General features: G+C 40.1%; 1 protein-coding gene across 10 annotated transcripts in view; it reads left to right on the top strand.

Annotated features, from left to right (window-relative positions):
* The first annotated feature begins 425 nt into the window (after positions 1-425).
* The window catches only part of SUCO (SUN domain containing ossification factor), a 44196-nt gene continuing 26058 nt past the window's right edge, over positions 426-18563 (top strand). For 6 of the 10 annotated variants that reach the window (XR_013957366.1, XR_013957367.1, XM_080622820.1 and 3 more), the window contains exons 1-4: positions 426-652; positions 13708-13816; positions 16095-16196; positions 17346-17491. Coding sequence is in view for 8 of the 10 variants with exons in the window: in XM_080622820.1 (XP_080478946.1) it covers positions 588-652; positions 13708-13816; positions 16095-16196; positions 17346-17491 (422 nt within the window). In the remaining 2 variants the exon portion in view is untranslated. Of the gene's footprint in view, positions 1052-13707; positions 13817-14852; positions 14988-16094; positions 16197-17345; positions 17492-18563 lie in introns of those variants that run through there. The other 4 variants (XM_080622821.1, XM_080622823.1, XM_080622825.1 and 1 more) reach the window with 4 other exon arrangements.

The following is an 18563-nucleotide window of genomic DNA, read 5'->3' as shown; positions in this document are numbered from 1 at the left end:
ATTTAAAACATACATTTTAAAAACTGTCATGTCGGAAGGCCGTTGCTTAAAATGTCCCTCGCACTGGAAATAATGACGTTCCTCGCCTGCATCTCGGCCTCAGGCTTTGCTATTAGCCGTCATTTATAACTATGGCCGTTTCCCTTTAAGGTCCTGTTGGACATGGACACCTCAGAGGGGTCCTTAGGAGGGCGGGGAAAGGGAAGGCGGCTCTCTTCATTCGTAGCCGCGCTGGAGGGGATAAGCCAATCCTCGTTGGCAACTGGGGTTTGGGGGAGTGGTCACCCCCAGACGCGCAGGCCATTGGTCGCGACGGAGCGAGGGGGCGTGGAGAGATGTCGTAATGGATGACGCATATCCTTCCAGCTCAGCGCGTGAACGGATAAGGGGCGGGGTGGGGGAGGGGTCCGGTCTGGCGGGCAGTAACGGCTGCGGTTGCTCGCGTTGCCGTGCGTCGCGGGGGGGAGGGGCCGCCCCAACGGTCGTTCCTCTTTAGCGGCCGCCGCCGCTAGCGCTTCTCCTGCGGTCCGTCTGCCGGGGAGGATGCGCCGCCGCTTCCCGGCCGCGGCAGGTAGACGGGGGAGACGATGAGGGAGCCGCCCTGCCGGCTCCTGGCCCTGGGCTCCTGCCTCTTCTTCTGCGCCCTGCTCTGGTAAGTCCCGGCCCCTCCGCGGGCCGTCGCCCTCACGGCGGAGACGCTCCTCCGAGGCCTCCCGGGGCGAGGGTGTCCTGCTGCTCGGAGCTCCCTGAGAGGACAGATGTGGAGGACCCCGCTGCCGGGCCTGCTTGCAGCCCTGCCGCTGTCGTCTTTTCCGGCAGCCCAGGGACCTAGGTCCACTCACGGTGCCTAGCTTGGCGAGCCTTTTTCTGCCCCGGCTCCGGCGGGGAGACCGACTTGGTCGGGATGCTGAGGACTAATGGCCGCAGACGCACGGGGTGGGAGGTGGAAGCGGAGATGGTGCCACTGGGGAAAGGAAGGTGTTTCCTTTCTGAAAAACAAGAACGCGTTCAAGTGCTGGCAGCACGTGGTGTTGCGTTAGGGGAAAGGCAGGTAACAGCTTTTGGAAGGGTTACTCCAGGGGATGTGAATGACGGTCGTGTACTGTGCTCTTGAAAACAAGTGCTGTCAGATGTAGAGATTGTTCTCTAATATCAGCGGTTCGGAGTTATTTTGTATGCTTCTGTATGAGGATTTTGTTGCCGCTTGGGGCTTTTAACTCTATGATTTACTTGCTTTTGCAATGTCAGGCTGAACTGTGGCTATGTTCTCTTAAAGATCAAATTGCCTTAGTCTTGAAACCGATTTTCTGCAACTGGCTGGAGTCATATTAAATTAAAGCCAATGAGCCTTTCGTTTTTGCTTTGGTTATATATTTGAGTGTTTTCATAGTGATTACCTTGTTCCAGCATTTTCTGTTTACTTTGTTTTCAAACTGCCTTTCAAGATGGTACTTATTACAACACAAATATTAGGAAAATATATTTCTGTAATGTAGGTTGTAAGCATCTTAAACTTTGGCCTTCTTTAAACACTGACTCACTGTTTGAGAAATACTAGCCAGTTTGAACAGCAAACTACAAACACGGAAAACTGAACAGCAGTAGTTGCTAGAGATAATTGTGTGTCCGGTATATTATTTTTAATACATTTCCTGTAAATTGTTTAAATAGTATTATTAAAAAAAATAAATGAAGTAGTCTTTAAGTTTTGGGTTGTTTTACGGTTAATTCTAGTTGGATGAAGAAGGGGGAGTTCAGATATCTCTTTGTACAAATTCAGTTGCAAATCGGGTGCTGACAGTTGCATTACTGGGTTCAGACAGTCCTGGAGCAAATTGGGTTATCACATTTTTGTTCTTAGGAGACAAAACAATGAGTCCAAAAAGTGCTTGAAAACTCTGTTGCTGTGTTTCTATTTGGAAGAATTTTAATCGAACCTATATGGCTAGAACGTCTTTCAGTGAGCTGTGAACCTGGTAAACTGTTTTAGACAGCTTTCAACTTCTTGGCCAAATAAGTTTCTTCTCATGAATGGTTCTACTTGTATAGTTGGGATTCTTATTAGGAGAACAGTTCTTTTTCTTTCTGACTGTCTTGAAGGCAGATAACCTGTTCCTGCCTCGAGGTAATTTGTAAATGAAGGAGTTCTCAGCTTAATGATAGTGGTCAGAGTAATTTTTTTGTTGCTATGTTCTTAGTCTGCTGTTTTAACGGAATTATTCAGCTAAAGTTCAGGCACATATTCCATATTGATAAAGGATTATCATGTTCAGCTAACTTGGAGATGACTCTTTAAAGCACTGTCTTAACTGATCTTAGAGGTTGCACTAGAGTATCACAAACCTTTTACTATTTGAAAAAAAAGTTCAGCTTGAGTGTTCACCCTGCACACTCTTGCTGCCTTTGATTAGAGAGCCAATAGACCTTGGGAGCAGTACAAGCTCTAGTTGCCTAGCTTGGTGTCCAAATATGAATTTACATTAGAGAGTTTAAAATCCTCTGCAGGATGGCATTGTGACATGCTTTAATTTCAGTAACCATGTCAGAGTTGTAGCTGGAAAGTCTTGAGATCTATTAATTCTGGCATTGTTGCTGGACTGTGTAGCATGATAGGTTGTGATGTATTTAACTTTTCCTTTCCTAAAAAGAAAATCAGCAGCTTTGCTTACATAAGCAGTTAAGAATCTTTAAATAGTAAATGGAGGCTTTGTGTTATAAATTTTGGCATGTGGGACAAACACATTTCAAGACAACTAAATTTAAAGAGTCATCTTCAAAGGATTTAATGGTGGCAGGAGAGAAGTGCTTTTATACATAAAACTAGTGGTCAACAGAATAGTAAGTCAGAAGCAAAATAGCAGGGAAACCAGAATTGTTGAAATAACACTCTTGGGGCTCTTTTGACTCTTACCTTTTAGTTAAAAATGTGACTGTGTATTACAAAACTTAAAAAAATCCCAGAACCTTGAGTTTGGGGGGTTGTTAACTGATGTCTTTGCAATAAAGGCAATATGATGCTCTTTGGGAGTGTAGGACCTGAGAGTTACTGGTACTTGAGGCTTTCTGAAGCTAGAGTTCTCTACAAACCTGGGAGCCAGCAAGGTTGTTTCAAATAGTTCAAAAAAGCAGGATGGCTGCATGGCATTAGAGAAATGCTTTTGATGGAAGTAAGGCTTAGGATTGTAGTGCTCTAAAAGTAATAGTCATCTGTGCAGACTGGAGCTTTGACTGTGCATGAGAAATAACTCCTGTTGTCCTGAATTTATACAGATGGCTTTATGCTTCTGTTAATCCCTTTGTGTGGACGATATAATACAAAAAAAACTTTTAAAACCTGTAGTGCTTTGTAGTTTGACAATATACAGATCTGAGGAAGTGGAACAGGTTTAGAAGCTTATAGGGATACTACTACTATCTGAATTGAGACTAGCTGTGACAGTTGTTTAAAGCATAACCTGCATAAATTTTTCTGGCATCAGCTTTTGTTTTGCCATAAGCTGCACTTTCAAAGTGTTAGCTATGAGTTTAGTAAAGAAATAATACATACAGTAATTTGTCTTTCTGATTCATTCTATCTCAGAAAGTGCTTTGTGTATCCTGGTTACTTAGCTTTTATGAATTCTTTTATCATCCTCAGTTTTACAACTCTGTGTAAAGGAAAGATGGGTAAAAGCGCATATGCGCACTGGGATGCTTTAGTTGTCGTTACACTGTGAATGTGCTGCATCAGTAAAGCACAGCTTGTATCAAAGTTGGCTGAGCAGTAGGATGTGCTGTTCCTGATGGAAAACCCCTGGTCTAGTACCTCTCACTCTGAAATGAGTGTACCCTGAAAATTGGGAAGGTCAGATTGGGTCAGTGGCATAGCCAGGAATAAAGCCCAGATACAACTACATTGGAAGGGGGCAGCTTTTGATATTGCTTTGTATTTCTACCTATTTATGTGAAGATTTAAGTGAATGTTAAGGAGATAAAATATATCTGGTTTTGCTTTGTGTTACAATGTTCTACATTTTTGAAGGTGTGCCTGTTGAAAGCTTCTGCAGTGCAAGAGGAGCTGTGAAAAAAGCAGTGCTATACTGACATTGTGGTAACTCATTGTGTTTATTTTGCTGCTCCTATCCTGCACAGGCAAAAGCCATGCAAACCAGATTAAAGATCACTAAAGGAAAGGCTTTGCTAATAGGAAATTTATTTGCTTATTACTGACTTTTAGCTTAAACCTTAAGCTTGCATCTGTTAATAACAAAGGTATTGAGTGGTAGAGTTGAGGCGTGGGAGGCTTGTGTGCAATTGTGACATGCCTGTTATCACAGAAATCCTCTTTTCAGCAGAGTATAATGTTTGCAGGAGAGTCCCCTGATGATCTGGATAGACCTGCCTCTGTAACTTGTTAGTAATGAGGCTGAGAATTTTATATGGTGATTCTCCTCTTTTGTAGTTACTTGAATCTCTTCAGAAGGCTGATACTGAAATGCACACACAGGGTGCTTAGTTTTGTGGCAGAAAGGAGTAATGTGATTTAGGCACTGCTCATATAAACTTTTGTTCCAGGCATCTGATTTCAGAATTAAAACCATGTTGTTAGATATGGAGTATCTTGTTTGGAAGTGTCTTGTTTGGAAGCTCTGTAGTTAAGGTTGAGACAAAAGCTGCACTGGAACTCTTGGACTCAGTCAAATTTGAATATGCCTAGCTTGTAGCCTGCTCAAGTTGAAGGTATTGTATGCAAGCAGGGGCTCTGGTGTCTTACGCAAAACAAATGCTTGGCTCAGTTATTAAATATTTAGCTTCTAAAATTATTTGAAAATCAGTGTTTTCATGCAGGATCTTCTAAAATATTTGTTCTAGAAACTTCATATTTGGTTGTTATGCAAGTAGTGTACTGAAGTGGCATGTGCCCCCTTATGAGGATGCTGTGTTGATGCACAAGACTGCCTGTTGCAATGAAATGTACCCCACTTATGCACTTAATTTCTAGCTTTTCTGAAATGTTTTTCTCTAACCTGTTGTTAGTTGTTTTCCACTTTAATCTTATCACTGTATTTTACAGAACACTTTTGGCTTTTCTGCTTTTCCTGGGGTTTTTTTTCCTGTTCTTTACTAATCCAGCCTTTGGTAAATTCTATGCTGCTTTCAAAGGCAGGTTGTAAAATGTTTTTATCAGGTTAATGCCTGGATGTGCTACAGCCCTTTGCCTGAAGAGGGTTTTTTTTTCTGTGCATGAAAACTTTTGGCTGAGAACAGGGTAAAAACTCTAAAGGCTTTTCCTGTAATTCTTGGTGAAAATATTGAGCTGGTACAACAGACTAGTGTGAAGAACTTCTGCTTGGGTGAGTGAAAATGTTGGTATGGAGATGACGTCAACTGGATTGGAGTCCCAGTAAAAGGTTCTAGCAGTTCAAAATTAGCTTAGGTGCTCAAAGGAACCTTCTTGGCTTGACTGAGTTTTGGAATGACAATCAAGATATTTTTAAAATACTTTAAAGGTAAGAAGCCTATTAAAAATACATCACAAAATGCCTGGGAGTTAGCTGATAGCAACTTTAGAATGATCTAGGGCAAAATTCATCTTGCAAAGTTTATGCTGACATTCCACTCATTGGCACTGTGTTAAGCTGTATTGCACTCACAGAGGCTTTTTACAGGGGAAGTTGGTGCAGAGCAGCTGATGATGATTCTGAGCCTGCTGTTGCGATATTTTGGCTGTGTGGATAAGCTTATGAATTTAAGTAATGAGGGAAATCTTCAAAGGTGTGTAAGTCAGACATTACTAAAGACTCTAAAATCCTTAAAGTTTAATCACAGTTCATAGTTATTCTACTATTTTCCTGCAGTCTTTGTGGTTATTGTCAGGCTTTACTGTCTTTTTAAAGAATGTGTTCTTTTCCCTTGCATTAGAATAATAGAATCATAGAACATTAAAGATAACTAGAGCCTGACAATGCAGGGAGATTCTATTAAGCTGTGATCTTCAGTGCAGTATTACAGAAGCCTGTTACCGAGAACTACTAGGAACTTTTAATCACTTTGAACACTTCCAGATGGACACCTTTCAAGGGTTAGGGTTTGTAATTTTTGTCTGTGATTTCTGAAATAAGCTACTTGGATACTCTAAGAAAGAAGAGGTGTATGTTCCAGTGTTACCTTGCAGCATGCATCTAATATAGGCTGTTGTCTATCATGGGCATGGTGTCAAAACTATACAGTTATGGTGCTGTGAAAGTGACTATTGAGGTAACAGCCTTTTCCAGGATAGGATGAGGGTCATATTGGTGGCACTGTAAGAAAGGCATGAAGGGGTTTTCCACTGTTAGTCCTTGACCTTGATTTCCATTGTTTAACTTAGGAAACGGGGGAAAGTCATGGACAATGGTATGTTCTCCCTCTGTCTTCAATTTTTATATCTGAGTATACACTAGCTCAAAGCAAACTAACTTTCTTTTTCCACGTTAAAAGTGTCCACAGTCACCAGATCAGATCAGGATTGCAGAGAATTATGTGGCTGAGGGTGGAATGCAGGACTGCCCCTTCAGGCAGTAAATGGGTTAAATCTGATAAAGTAACCTTTTTTGCAGTCTTTGCATGCTAATGCTTTTAAAGTGCTGAAAGCCACATTTCATACTGATGGTTGGAATCTTATTGTCTGAAGCTGTGGAATTCAGTGGTGTCAGAAGTATCTTTGTGTTGGGCTCCTCTGAATAAGTGAAGTAACTGTCTATTATTTGTGTGTAATTCCAGTTAGGAGACAGTTTGGAGAGCACATTCTTTGCAAGGAGGTGGGGAAGATATTAAAACCCTAAATTAATTGCAAAATATGATGGATTGGTAAAGGATTTGCAAAAAATCCCCGACTTCAGCTGGTTTGGGATTGTGTTTTTGTGTGCTGGGTTTGGGGAGTTTGTGTCATTTTGGTTTAGTTTTTTGGGAGGTTGGTTGGTTTGGTGGTGGTGTGTGGGTTGTTTGTTTTTTTTTTTTCCTTTGGTTTTTTGTTTTGGTTTTGGGAGCTGATGGTCCTGTCCCCATCCTGTCCCCCTGTCCCTCCCCCCCCCCCCCCCCTAAAGTTGGTGGGTATTGGTAGGAAATGAGACAGTATCAGTGCCTTGCTGGCAGCATCCTTGATTAAGTTAGATCTGTGGATCTAATTTTCATCTTTTCCCCTTAAAGATCCATCATAACTTTTATCTTAGTATTGCATTCTGCTCTTCTGGGGTAGTAAATACTTCTAAATGGTGTGGGGTGTTTGTTGGTTTTGTTTGTTTTAAAATTAGGATTAAGGAAGATTAATGATTCTTCACTGCATTTATCAACACTTATTTCCACTTCATGTGCAGAAATTAATGTTGTGTCTGGGGGATGGTACTAAAGCAGTCAGTGACTTGTGAATAGCTTTTTTTTTCCTTTGACTGGTTGAAACAATGCTGTCATAAAAACCTGGTCTTCATTTTCTGAGAGATCTACCTTGTTCTGCAGGCCTTCTTAAATGCAAGTCCCTCTTGCTGAACTGTTCTGAGAGAAATATTGATTCCATTAAGTTAGTAGAGAGAGGATGAGGGTCTGTTCCTTTTGCTGTTTCTGCTGCATTTGCAGTGGCTGGAAGGCAGTTTACTGCTGACTGAAGAGTTTGGTTGTGGGTCCGCTGAGCTCCTTGTTTATACAGAGCCTTTTTTTCTCTTTAACAAGACTACTGATAGTAGTCACAGATCTGTAGCACTTGTTCAAAGCAGGAGGTATTTTTCTGACTCCTTGTTCTTTCACAGCTTCTCTCATTTTTTATGTGATTAATCAGAAATAAATTATTCTATAATTGAGAAGCTTCAACCAACAAATAGGTGCCTCTCTGCTGTTCATAGGCTTGCTCTGTTGGCCCTCTACTCCCTAGGTCCAAACCCCACCCTCCTTCTCTTGCAGAGGCCTATTCTGAACTGATTCTATGAATATTTTCACTAGAGAAGTGTCATGTGGCAGGGATGGTGACATCTTCATTCTCTCTTAGCTGTTGGCTACTGGTGAATCTGCACCTGTTGGTAATACAACCCTCTAAGTGGTGCAGAAAGTGTCAGTGATCATCCTGCAGAGAGACTGTCCCCTGTGCCTTCAAGAAGGGCTTGGTAATATGCTGGTGTTAGCTTCCTCTTTACTTTCCCTTTGCTTAAAATTACTCTCTCACAGCTGTCAACTGTAAACTTTTTTGAACTGTTTCACTCTTTAGTGCCCAGATATAGGTCTTGTTTGGAGAGAGTTTAAGAGAACTCTTGACTAGTTTAGTGAACAAATGTGTTTGAATTGAATATTTTGTGTGTCTGTTTGTGTATGAAGTCTTTGGAAAGGAAAGCTTAAGCTGTTGTTCTCTGGGAAGGTCGAATAGTAGAACAGCTCTTACCTCTAATTTGAATTTTTGTCAGCTGTAACTTGTATGATATTTTTTTTCTTACCACTTATTTACTTTCTACTTGATTCTTGTGCTTGTCAAACCAGTTATCAATAGCTTCACTATCTGATAGTCTTCTGCTGCCTCCTTCACAATTACTTAAGAGTTTGAGCCAAATCAGAACTGGACAGGCTTTCACAAGAAACCTATACTGCAATTTCAGAACCACCTGCACTTTCAGGTTTCAGTGCGTTCTTTCTCAAAAGCCTAACAGCCATCAGTAGACTGTAAACAATTTGCACAGCAATAAGTGTACAGTACCATTTAGATAGGGGTGAACAGGCTTTCTGCTTCAGTAGAGAGCCACAGTATGTGCGTGCTCTGTGAAGAGTAAAGATTCCTCCCTGCATTTCTGTCTGGGCTTGCACATTTTGCGTTTGTGCATATCAAGTGAAGAATTCATGGTGTGTTAGAGAAAGTAACTCTAATAATGATACTAAAAGACTCATGCTTAAGTTTCTTTGTTCTTTATGAGATTTAATAGCAGCTGCTATTTTGAGTCATACTTAAGAAAAACTGAACTATTGAAAGCTTCTGTTATACATGTAAGTCACTAACTGTTGGTTACATGTTTGGAACGCTCTCTTGAAGTATCTTTACACTGTTACGTCATTACCTTGTACCTGAGACAGTATATCTAGTGACTAATCTCCAGTACCATTTAGGCATTAGATCTGCCTGCTCGCTTTCAAGTCAGCATTAAAATACTACTCTTTAGTCATGAAAAAGGGATGGATGTATTAATATCTACAGATACAGAAGCTGCTGTGCTTTCACTGAACATAGAATCACAGAAGGTTGAAAGGGATCTTAAAGATCATCTAGTTCCAAACCCCCTACCGTGAGCAGGGACACCTTCCTCTAGACCAAGCCGCTCAAAGCGCCATCCGGCCTGTCCTTGACATGTTGTGCAAGTTTACTAAACTCAAGGGGAATTCTGTTCTCTGTAAATTAACAGGTTTTTGTTTGTTGTCTTTCTGCATAGAGAGAAATATTTAACAGAGGTGCTGTGTCATTTGACAATTCTCTGTTATGATGGGCTGTATAATTTGTCAGCCTGTGGCAAAAAAAAAAAAAATAAAAAATGCCTGTTGAATATGCAGAATGATGAAAGAAGAAAAAAAGAGTTGCAGTGTACGGATAATGTGATTAATTTGATTTCTCACAGAATAACTGGTGTCATGTGGCCTTACATGCTGTGGCTTTGTGTTTTTAAGGCTTTGCCAGAGCTTGATGGCAGCAGTTGATTTGTACATCCTGCCTGCTGCATCCTCTGTTGTAGTAGGGCTCAGCTTTTACTGTGGGTGCATGCATGAATATATGTACAAAATGAATTTTCAGTCCCCTCCCTTGCTCATAGGGCTTTTTGGGAGACTTAAGGCATCATGGTTGAATTGGCGAGTATACACAGGAGAATTTCTGGGAATAAACAAATTGGATGTTGGACATAGATTATGTTGGAATAGCTTAAATTTATGAGCTATTCAACTGTATTCTTTTAAAAGCTGCATTCATAAAGCATGATTAGTTGTGTTATAGTATCAGTATATTAAGGCAAGAAGTGTATGCCTTTTGTGCTAAGTGCTTTTCTTGACCGCAAGTGCTAAAGTAGTTATTAACTTAGTTGTGAAAGTACACCTTGTTTTAAAATGCTGATTCACAGACAATGATATCTTTACTTCTCTTCATTAAGGGACTTACTGTTCTTTACAGGTCACTGAATATCCCCTGTTAGTGTAAGTGAAATAGGAAATAACATATTTATGTGCATGTTATCATAAAAAGGTTGAATGAGCTATAGTATGTTCTGTATAAGTTTTGATCTTCTGTATTTTTTTTGAAGAACCAGGGTGTTGTCATAGCTGGAAGGAGAGACCAGAGGTACTGAGCATAAGAGCATACACTTAAGAGCAGTGCTAACACTCCCTACTGGTATGGGTGGAAGAGGAGCAATAGGTTTATATCTCTACAAAAAAATAAGAGCATAAGACAAGTTCTCCATGAAATGACTGAAACCACTTTTCAGGAAAATATATTAGTCAAAGTATTTGCATAACTGATTTTTCCAACTGAGAGCTAGAAAGTGAGACCATAAAAACTTAATTCAGTCTCTTAAATGTACATGCCATGCTTAGGATAAGACAGATTCAATTGGAAACTTAATGCAAACAACTGACTACATGATGGTATGGGAATTTAAGATGTGTGAGAATGCATACACCTCATTTTCAACTTAACTGAAGCATGAGACTTTGTACCTGCTACAATAGGTGGTTATAAATGTTTTCATACCCTTATATTCAGTGCTTTAGTTTCTGGTAACTGTAGCTGTTTCTGCTTGACTTGAGGGCTTCCATTTAGTTCAGAGGAAAGCTATCTCAAAGATAAGAGGAATTACTGAGGTGTAGTGGTGCTGAGACATACCTGGGACACCTTATTTGCCCATCTCCAGAATATGACATCACATCCCACAAGTTCCTTGTCTGCCACTGTCTTCTGCTCTTCTGGTGGTTAAAAGACCTGGATTTAGAGTTGCTAGCACCTTGCTAATGCTCCCTGCTGGTGCGGGTGGAAGAGGAGCAATAGGTTTATATCTCTACACTACAACGAAAGCCCAACTTGGTGATTGCCTGCAATCTGGAGAAGTACTGCTGCCTCTGTGTGTGCGTGGGTGTGTGTGTGTATATGCATGAAACTGTTTAAAATTTAGTACCGCTTCAGTGGTCTGTTGTGGCAATATCTGCTGCATATACTTCCCAATAAAGGTCTTCAAGATTTTAAGACAGGTGATCATTCAGATTCTAAACACTAGAATGATCAAGTTGTATAGAATCATAGAATAGTTAGGGTTGGAAAGGACCTTAAGATCATCCAGTTCCAACCCCCCTGCCATGGGCAGGGACACCTCACATTAAACCATGCCACCCAAGGCCTCATCCAACCTGGCCTTGAACACCGCCAAGGATGGAGCATTCACAACCTCCCTGGGCAACCCATTCCAGTGCCTCACCACCCTCTCAGTAAAGAATTTCTTCCTTATATCCAATCTAAACTTCCCCTGTTTAAGTTTTAATCCATTACCCCTTGTCCTGTCACTACAGTCCCTGATGAAGAGTCCCTCCCCAGCATCCTTGTAGGCCTCCTTCAGGTACTGGAAGGCTGCTATGAGGTCTCCATGCAGCCTTCTCTCCTCCAGGCTGAATAGCCCCAACTTTCTCAGCCTGTCTTCATATGGGAGGTGCTCCAACCCCCTGATCATCCTCATGGCCCTCCTCTGGACTTGTTCCAACAGTTCCATGTCCTTCTTATGTTGAGGACACCAGAACTATACACAATACTGCAAGTGAGGTCTCACAAGAGCAGAGTAGAAGGGCAGGATCACTTCCTTTGACCTGCTGGTCATGCTCCTTTTGATGCAGCCCATGATACAGTTGGCTTTCTGGGCTGCGAGCACACACTGCAGCCGGCTCATGTTCATTTTTTCATTGACCAACACCTCCAAGTCCTTCTCTGCAGGGCTGCTCTGAATCTCTTCTCTGCCCAACCTGTAGCCGTGCCTGGGATTGCTGCGACCCAGGTGTAGGACCTTGCACTTGGCATGGTTAAACTTCATAAGGTTGGCATCAGCCCACCTCACAAGCATGTTGAGGTCCCTCTGGATGGCATCCCTTCCCTCCAGTGTACCAACCGAACCACACAGCTTGGTGTCATTGGCAAACTTGCTGAGGGCGCACTCAATCCCACTGTCCATGTCACCGACAAAGATGTTGAACAAGACTGGTCCCAAACCGATCCCTGAGAGACACCACTTGTTACTGGTCTCCAGCCGGACATCGAGCCATTGACCACAACTCTTTGTGTGTGGCCATCCAGTCAGTTCTTTATCCACCTAGTGGTCCACCCATCAAATTGATGTCTCTCCAATTTAGAGACAAGGATGTCATGTGGGACAGTGTCGAACGCTTTGCACAAGTCCAGGTAGATGATGTCAGCTGCTCTGCCCCTGTCCATCAGTTTCATAGCCCCATCATAGAAGGCCACCAAATTGGTCAGGCAGGATTTCCCCTTAGTGAAGCCATGCTGGCTGTCACCAACCACCTCCTTGTTTTCCATGTGCCTTAGCATGCCTTCCTAGTATAAGCCAATCCTGACCTAATATTCTTACTATTATTACTGTTAAGGCTGTGTTTCAGTTTTTTAAAACTTGTTGGTGGCTGTATCCCCATTTCTTGTATGCTTGTATATATGTCTCCTCTTGGGAGGTGGGGGGCCTTTTTTCAGGGTTCAGAGGAACATTTGTGGGAAATCACACAGGGACATACAGATCACCTGGATGCCATGTAAACAGTATTTCCTGGAAAAATGTTTGGCTTTAAAGTGGCAGATGGTGCTGATGTTCAAGTATTGTTGAAAACTCCACTTAAAGCTCAATTTGTGTAGCATTTTGCAGGACTTATTTGAAGTCTGCTTGAAGACCTTTTCTGGCCTTTGGGCCTCCAAACCTAGTGGTTTGCTGCACAGATGTTATCTAAGATGTAAAGGGGCCACACACTTTAAGCAGCAAAAGATGCTGTTCTGGTGCATTTGTATAGATGTTGGCTGCTTTTCTATGGAAATAAATCAGTTTCTACTGAGGAGCAAAACTGTTCAGAGCTGAAAGTATAAACAGATCTCTGGAGGTTGTAGTTAAAGCAAGCACCTGGTTTGCCATTTGTATCTACATTTTCATCGGGTTTTGCATGGGCCTTTTGTTTAATATACTTATTTTCTCTAATTAAATTTGCTTGATGCTGACCATACAAGATTTTTTAGGTATCATCTGTACAGGGAAATAAGGAGCTTTAATTTTTTTTGTTTTTAATCTGTGGCTTTAGTTTTTGCTTAGTAATAATCAATGCTAAAGACACCTTATTGCTACATGGCAAAAGGTATGGTTGATACAGTTTTTTCCTAACTTGCAATAACTTAACTAATTTGTGTCAGCTTCCATGTTGTGACCTGGTATCACCCCAATAACTGTTTTGCTGATGCTTTTGTCTTTTGGAAGTAGTAAATTTACAGTGTTTTTTGTTACTAATTTCTTAAAGTTAAGTCCACCAATAGTTTTGATAAATGAGTATCTATGAACTGTATGTGCATATTTTTATTTTTCTAGGTACCTCATGGGAACAACTGAAAAAAGGATGAGGGAGACAACGCTGAGGGAATTTCAAAATACTGTTTATTCATTTTAGATCAAGACTTTGATGCTGGTGTTGTTTTTTTGTATTAAATAGGCTTCCTGTTTGGCATGTCTTTTGTAAAGACAGTCTTTCATCGGCAGTGCAATATGCTTCAGGTGATGCTTGTGCCCTGGCAAATGATGATGAAAATGTCCAAGAAAAGGTATGCTGACTAAAACATGTTAATTAGCTGCTCAGTCTGATTTGATATTAAGTAATAAAAATATTCACACACTTTGATTCATTGGGTCTTCTTGGCCAGAATTTTTAATATATTCAGTTGTTCTGTGAACCATGATGTTGTCCCAGGTTTTTGTTTTTCTTCATGTTTTTTGCAGTTATGTGACAATACATCTGGACAGTTGACGAGGGGGAGGGGCTGTGTGTAAGAACAAATAGTAAAGCTAATAATAGTGGCTCAGTTTATTTGGGTGCCAGATACTACAAGAAGTCATCAGGGATACGTGTATGTGGCTCTCTACAGATAATGATAAGAGGTGATAGCCTGGATAGGTTTAGGCCACAATATCCCAGTTGCGCCTGTGTTGTGTTAAAAGCCCAGTGAGCAAATGATTGATATCCTAAATAGAAGATTTAAGATTAATTGGTTTAAGTCAGTATTTATCCTGGTTTTCCTCCTATTTAAAAATTCACAAAGCTAAAGCACATATGTGAAATGCTAGTAAACAGTTTTTTTGTCGCTTATTTACATTACTCGGCACTTTAGGTTGAATTGAGTGTACTTGTCCCACCCTGACTAACTCATCACAAGTTTCTGCATATTGCAATTTCGTAGTGAGGTCCCAAGCTGTTGATTCATATCAAAGAGTCATGGTAATTTCATTCATTTACTTACACAGGTGACTTGTCAGTCGTACAGTAAGCATGGATAATATTGATGCTATTGATCTTCCCATTTTGTTCATCATTCAGTAGTAGTGCTAATTATGGTTCTCATTCCAAGAAGGCTTTCATATGCCACATCAAAACTGGAAAATGTGTTGAGTATTCTAGTTTACCTAGGTGGAGAGCTGCCTGACCAGAAAAAAATATTTTAAATAGTGTATTTCACTGTCTGAAGCATTTCACCATCTAGGGTAGCTGTATTTTTTTTTCCAGCTTGTGCAGCCAGATAGCATTCAGTACTATTCTTCTGACTGCCTGAAAAATGTCCTGCTCAAATTTAATGGCTGATGTAACAACTGGAAAGATCGAGTAAGCTTTGAGACTGGGAAGCCACTGTTGTATGTTTTCTTACTTTTTTGGCGCATTCTTCCCTTTATTCTATTAACTCACCTGCATTGTAAAGGAGCCTTCTAAATTTAAACCCAAAGGTATGAAAGCTCATACGTTATGCTGTACTTTTTACTTATTAAAGAAAAATCTCTTGGGTGTGTGAAAAATTTTAGGCATGTGTGTTATTACTCCTAACTAGGCTGCCAGAGTTGCTCAAAAAGAGCAGTCTTGCAGCCCTTGATCAGTTTTCCTTAGATCAGTTGTCTCTTCAAGGCATTGATGGTATTTAATCTTGGGGACTAGCATGTGAGCTAATAATATTTAGGAAAAATGTTGCTTAGGTGTTGTCACTAAGATTTGCCAGCTAAAATACGGAGTTCCTGTTCTTTCAGTGTGTGCCTTAACTCTCTCAAATGATTATGATCATGTAATCTTGTGTAGCATATAAGTCTCTTTTGGATTTGAACTTCCAGTATTTGACCACAGGGTTTTAGATAGCCCATAGAAAATGAGGGGTGTGTAAATTTCTACCAGGCTTCTTGCTGTATCTTGAAGTATTGCTCAAAAATGTGTGATGTAGTCACAACTTAAGAAAAAAAAAAAAAAGTTTTGAGTTGCAAGTGCATTTTTATTAGTTCTACAGTCTGGTGGCTTTAAAACTTTTTTTTTTTTTTTCTCAAGTGTGTATTCTTTTGTTTTACTTTGTGAATTCACGGCACTTGATTGTAAATCTTTATTTATAAAAGAGGAAGTTGCTTCAGAAGGTTACAGCAGACTTATGAATTATTCTAGTTCTGCTGAAAAGACTGCTATAACTGAGATGTGCCAAGCATTATTTTTTAATAGTTGTCTGTTGCAAGTCATTTTAGGATTATCTCTTTCTCCCTGCTTCTTGGGCTGCAAGGAAATATGGAGGGTTTGTCTACATGGGAGGTCACTGCAGAGTGATTAATTTTCCGTAGCACACACTGAACAATTTAAGACAGTACTGAAGTTGTCTTTCCTGTGAAGGTTTAGACTTGCTGTAGCGTTTGTTTTGAAGACTACATGAGATAAAATGATATTTTAAACATTCATGGGCAGTGACTGAAGATTCATGTAGCTTGTAAAGGTAGTGTTACTAAGTCTGTACCAAAGGTAATTCTTCTTACTAGAAGGCATTGTGTTACTTCATGCTTCTTGTTGTTTTACCTTTAATATGCTAGGGGGAAGAGAGTGGTCCCAGGCTGGAGCCTGAGCATGCAGACTCAAGTATGTGGAGTTACGCTACAGAAGAGGTACTTGATGACCTTACAAAATCTGTCCAGGCAAGACTTTTATTTTGTTTCACTTCAAATGCTTCTTGGATTTCAGTCTTTCACTTTGGTTATCTCAAGCTCATAGTGGCAATCTATCGCATTTCACTTGCACCAGGCTTGCCATCGGACTCATGTTTCCTTCTCATGAAGGAGAAAACGTATGAGCTAACAGATCTTGCGTTTCCCATGTGCATAAGTAATAATAAGAGTAACTTAATATTTTCAGGTACTAACTTAATAAATCTTTGCAAGATAAAATTGGATGTTATAGGTATGGGTATCTCTTCATAAAATAAAACATAAAAGCCTTCTAACTGAGGTCTTCTATAAAGATTAGGCTTGGTGATTATAGCAGTCCATTTAGCTTTGACCCTTAGTGGCTTCTGTTATTTTAATTTCCTTTGTTAAAATGGAAAAAAGATTGTGTTTCAGTTGTGTGTGCTATTAATACCCGTAAGTCAGTGCTTGATGTTAAATATTACAAAGCCCGCTGTTAAAGATTGTTTATTTGATACATTTTTGTTTTGTAGATCACAAGACAACATGCATAGGACATACTTCTGAATATATATTTCATGGTTTAGATGTGTAATTTTGTAGTAAAATGTTTCAGACCTCTTCATGTTCAGTTAGATGACTTGGAGTAATCTAGCTATTGGCAAGAGGGTCTCGTGTAATAGTATTTTCTATTACTACAGGAGTTAATCTGACCTGTTCCAGTGGTTATGTACTTTTCCATATTTAGACTTATTTTGATTGTGCTGTGCAAGAGCTTATGGAAACTGGACCTAGAATAAGTAAGGCTCAAGACTACTGAACTGTAGGAAGTGATAAGCAATTTACCTCTTTGTTCAGTTACAGCACGGAATAGACTTGTAAATCATTCTGGATCTCCATTGGAGTGATAAAATTGAAAGCCTTTCCCAAAATTAAGCTTAGGATGAAAACAGTAAATGAGTTTTATTGTAGTGGGCCATGCAAATACAACCATATTGTATGTGCAACTATCACAAAGTAGCACTAAATACTACCTAGGTTTGTGAAGAAAACTTATTTCTGACAGAAATGTGAATTACCAGACTGTTAAAATTCCATACTAGGTGTTTTTGTATGAATGCTTTTCCTATTCAAGTTTTGAAAAAATATATGTTTCCACAGACTACAGAAATGAGTGAAGCAAGCCAGCCTGAAGCTGAGACACCACCTTCAGTACATTTACATGAAGCTTCATCTAGCATAGCTGCAAGCACTGAAAGCACTTCCAGTTCGCCTACCTCAGAGATACCTCTGGTCTCGCAGCCTGAGTAAGCTTTTTTATTTTATTGTTTTGGTCTTCAAGAGCGTATCACTTACTCTGATGTTGTTAAAGTGTTACATCTTCAGGTTTAGTAGGCATAAGACCAGATTGCTACACATGATTCTTTTGCTGTACTTTGGTTTATGGTGTCAATGCTAATGGAATATGCTATCATTTACCCAGTGTGTGGATTAAAAGTTGTGTACTTGCATGAAGTGTCATACTGTTGCCAGTATTGGTTTTGAAGCTGCTGCTTTGGCAGAAAAAAATGCAGTCTTTTATGTGCTAGATAATCTGTACCACAAAAACCCTTAGGTCTTTACCACTAGGATTTCTGACCTTCAAAAATATGCTTTAACATCCGTGATAACAAGCATCAAAGCTGTTTCAGTGATGGCCTCTGCTTTCAGTTAAGGAATAACTTTGAGTTGTATTTTAGTATAAGAGCAACCAAGACAGTTGTAATTCTGGTGCTTAGTAGTGTATTAGAGAGCTACCTGTGCTGCTGGCAGTCTTCAGAAATAGATGTGCTTAATTTTGTTTCCCTTTTGTGAAATGCTGTGCTATCAAATGTGAACTCTAGTATGGAAGTTAGTGGCTGTGTGTATACTTTGAGGTACTTTCAAAAAATTCTCCTGGGATTTTTAATGTGTGTTAAGGGAAATATATTCTTATTGCTGATAAAGATCTAATATTATGGTAGATACAAATTCAACATACTAAAAATGAAGTAGACTTCTTTTTGGTGTTTAGGGTTTGTTTTGGGCGGGGGGGTGTATTAAGTGTCCAGCTTTTCTGGTTTTAGCAGATTTTTTTCTTTACCATAGAAAAGGTGTGGAAGTCTGATCTGCTGACTGATCTTGTCTAGTCTGCTAGGGCTAATATTTAAGCACATCTGGTACTTCAGAAGTTCTTTTAATTGCAAGTCTTTGAAAGTGTAGCTTCCCGTATTTGCAGTTTTTAAAAAGCAAAACTGGAACATAATTTCAGTGTGGGTTTTTTTTGTTGACTACTGATTTGTTTCTGTAATGTGTTAGAAGTCCTACTGTTGTCATGTCTCAGAACAAGATTCAGGATGT

The sequence above is a fragment of the Psittacula echo genome (assembly GCF_963264785.1).
Source record: "Psittacula echo genome assembly, chromosome: 7".
NCBI classification, from domain to species: Eukaryota; Metazoa; Chordata; class Aves; order Psittaciformes; family Psittacidae; genus Psittacula; species Psittacula echo.
Note: the sequence above shows the minus strand (reverse complement) of the source record. Positions and strands in the feature narration are given on the sequence as shown.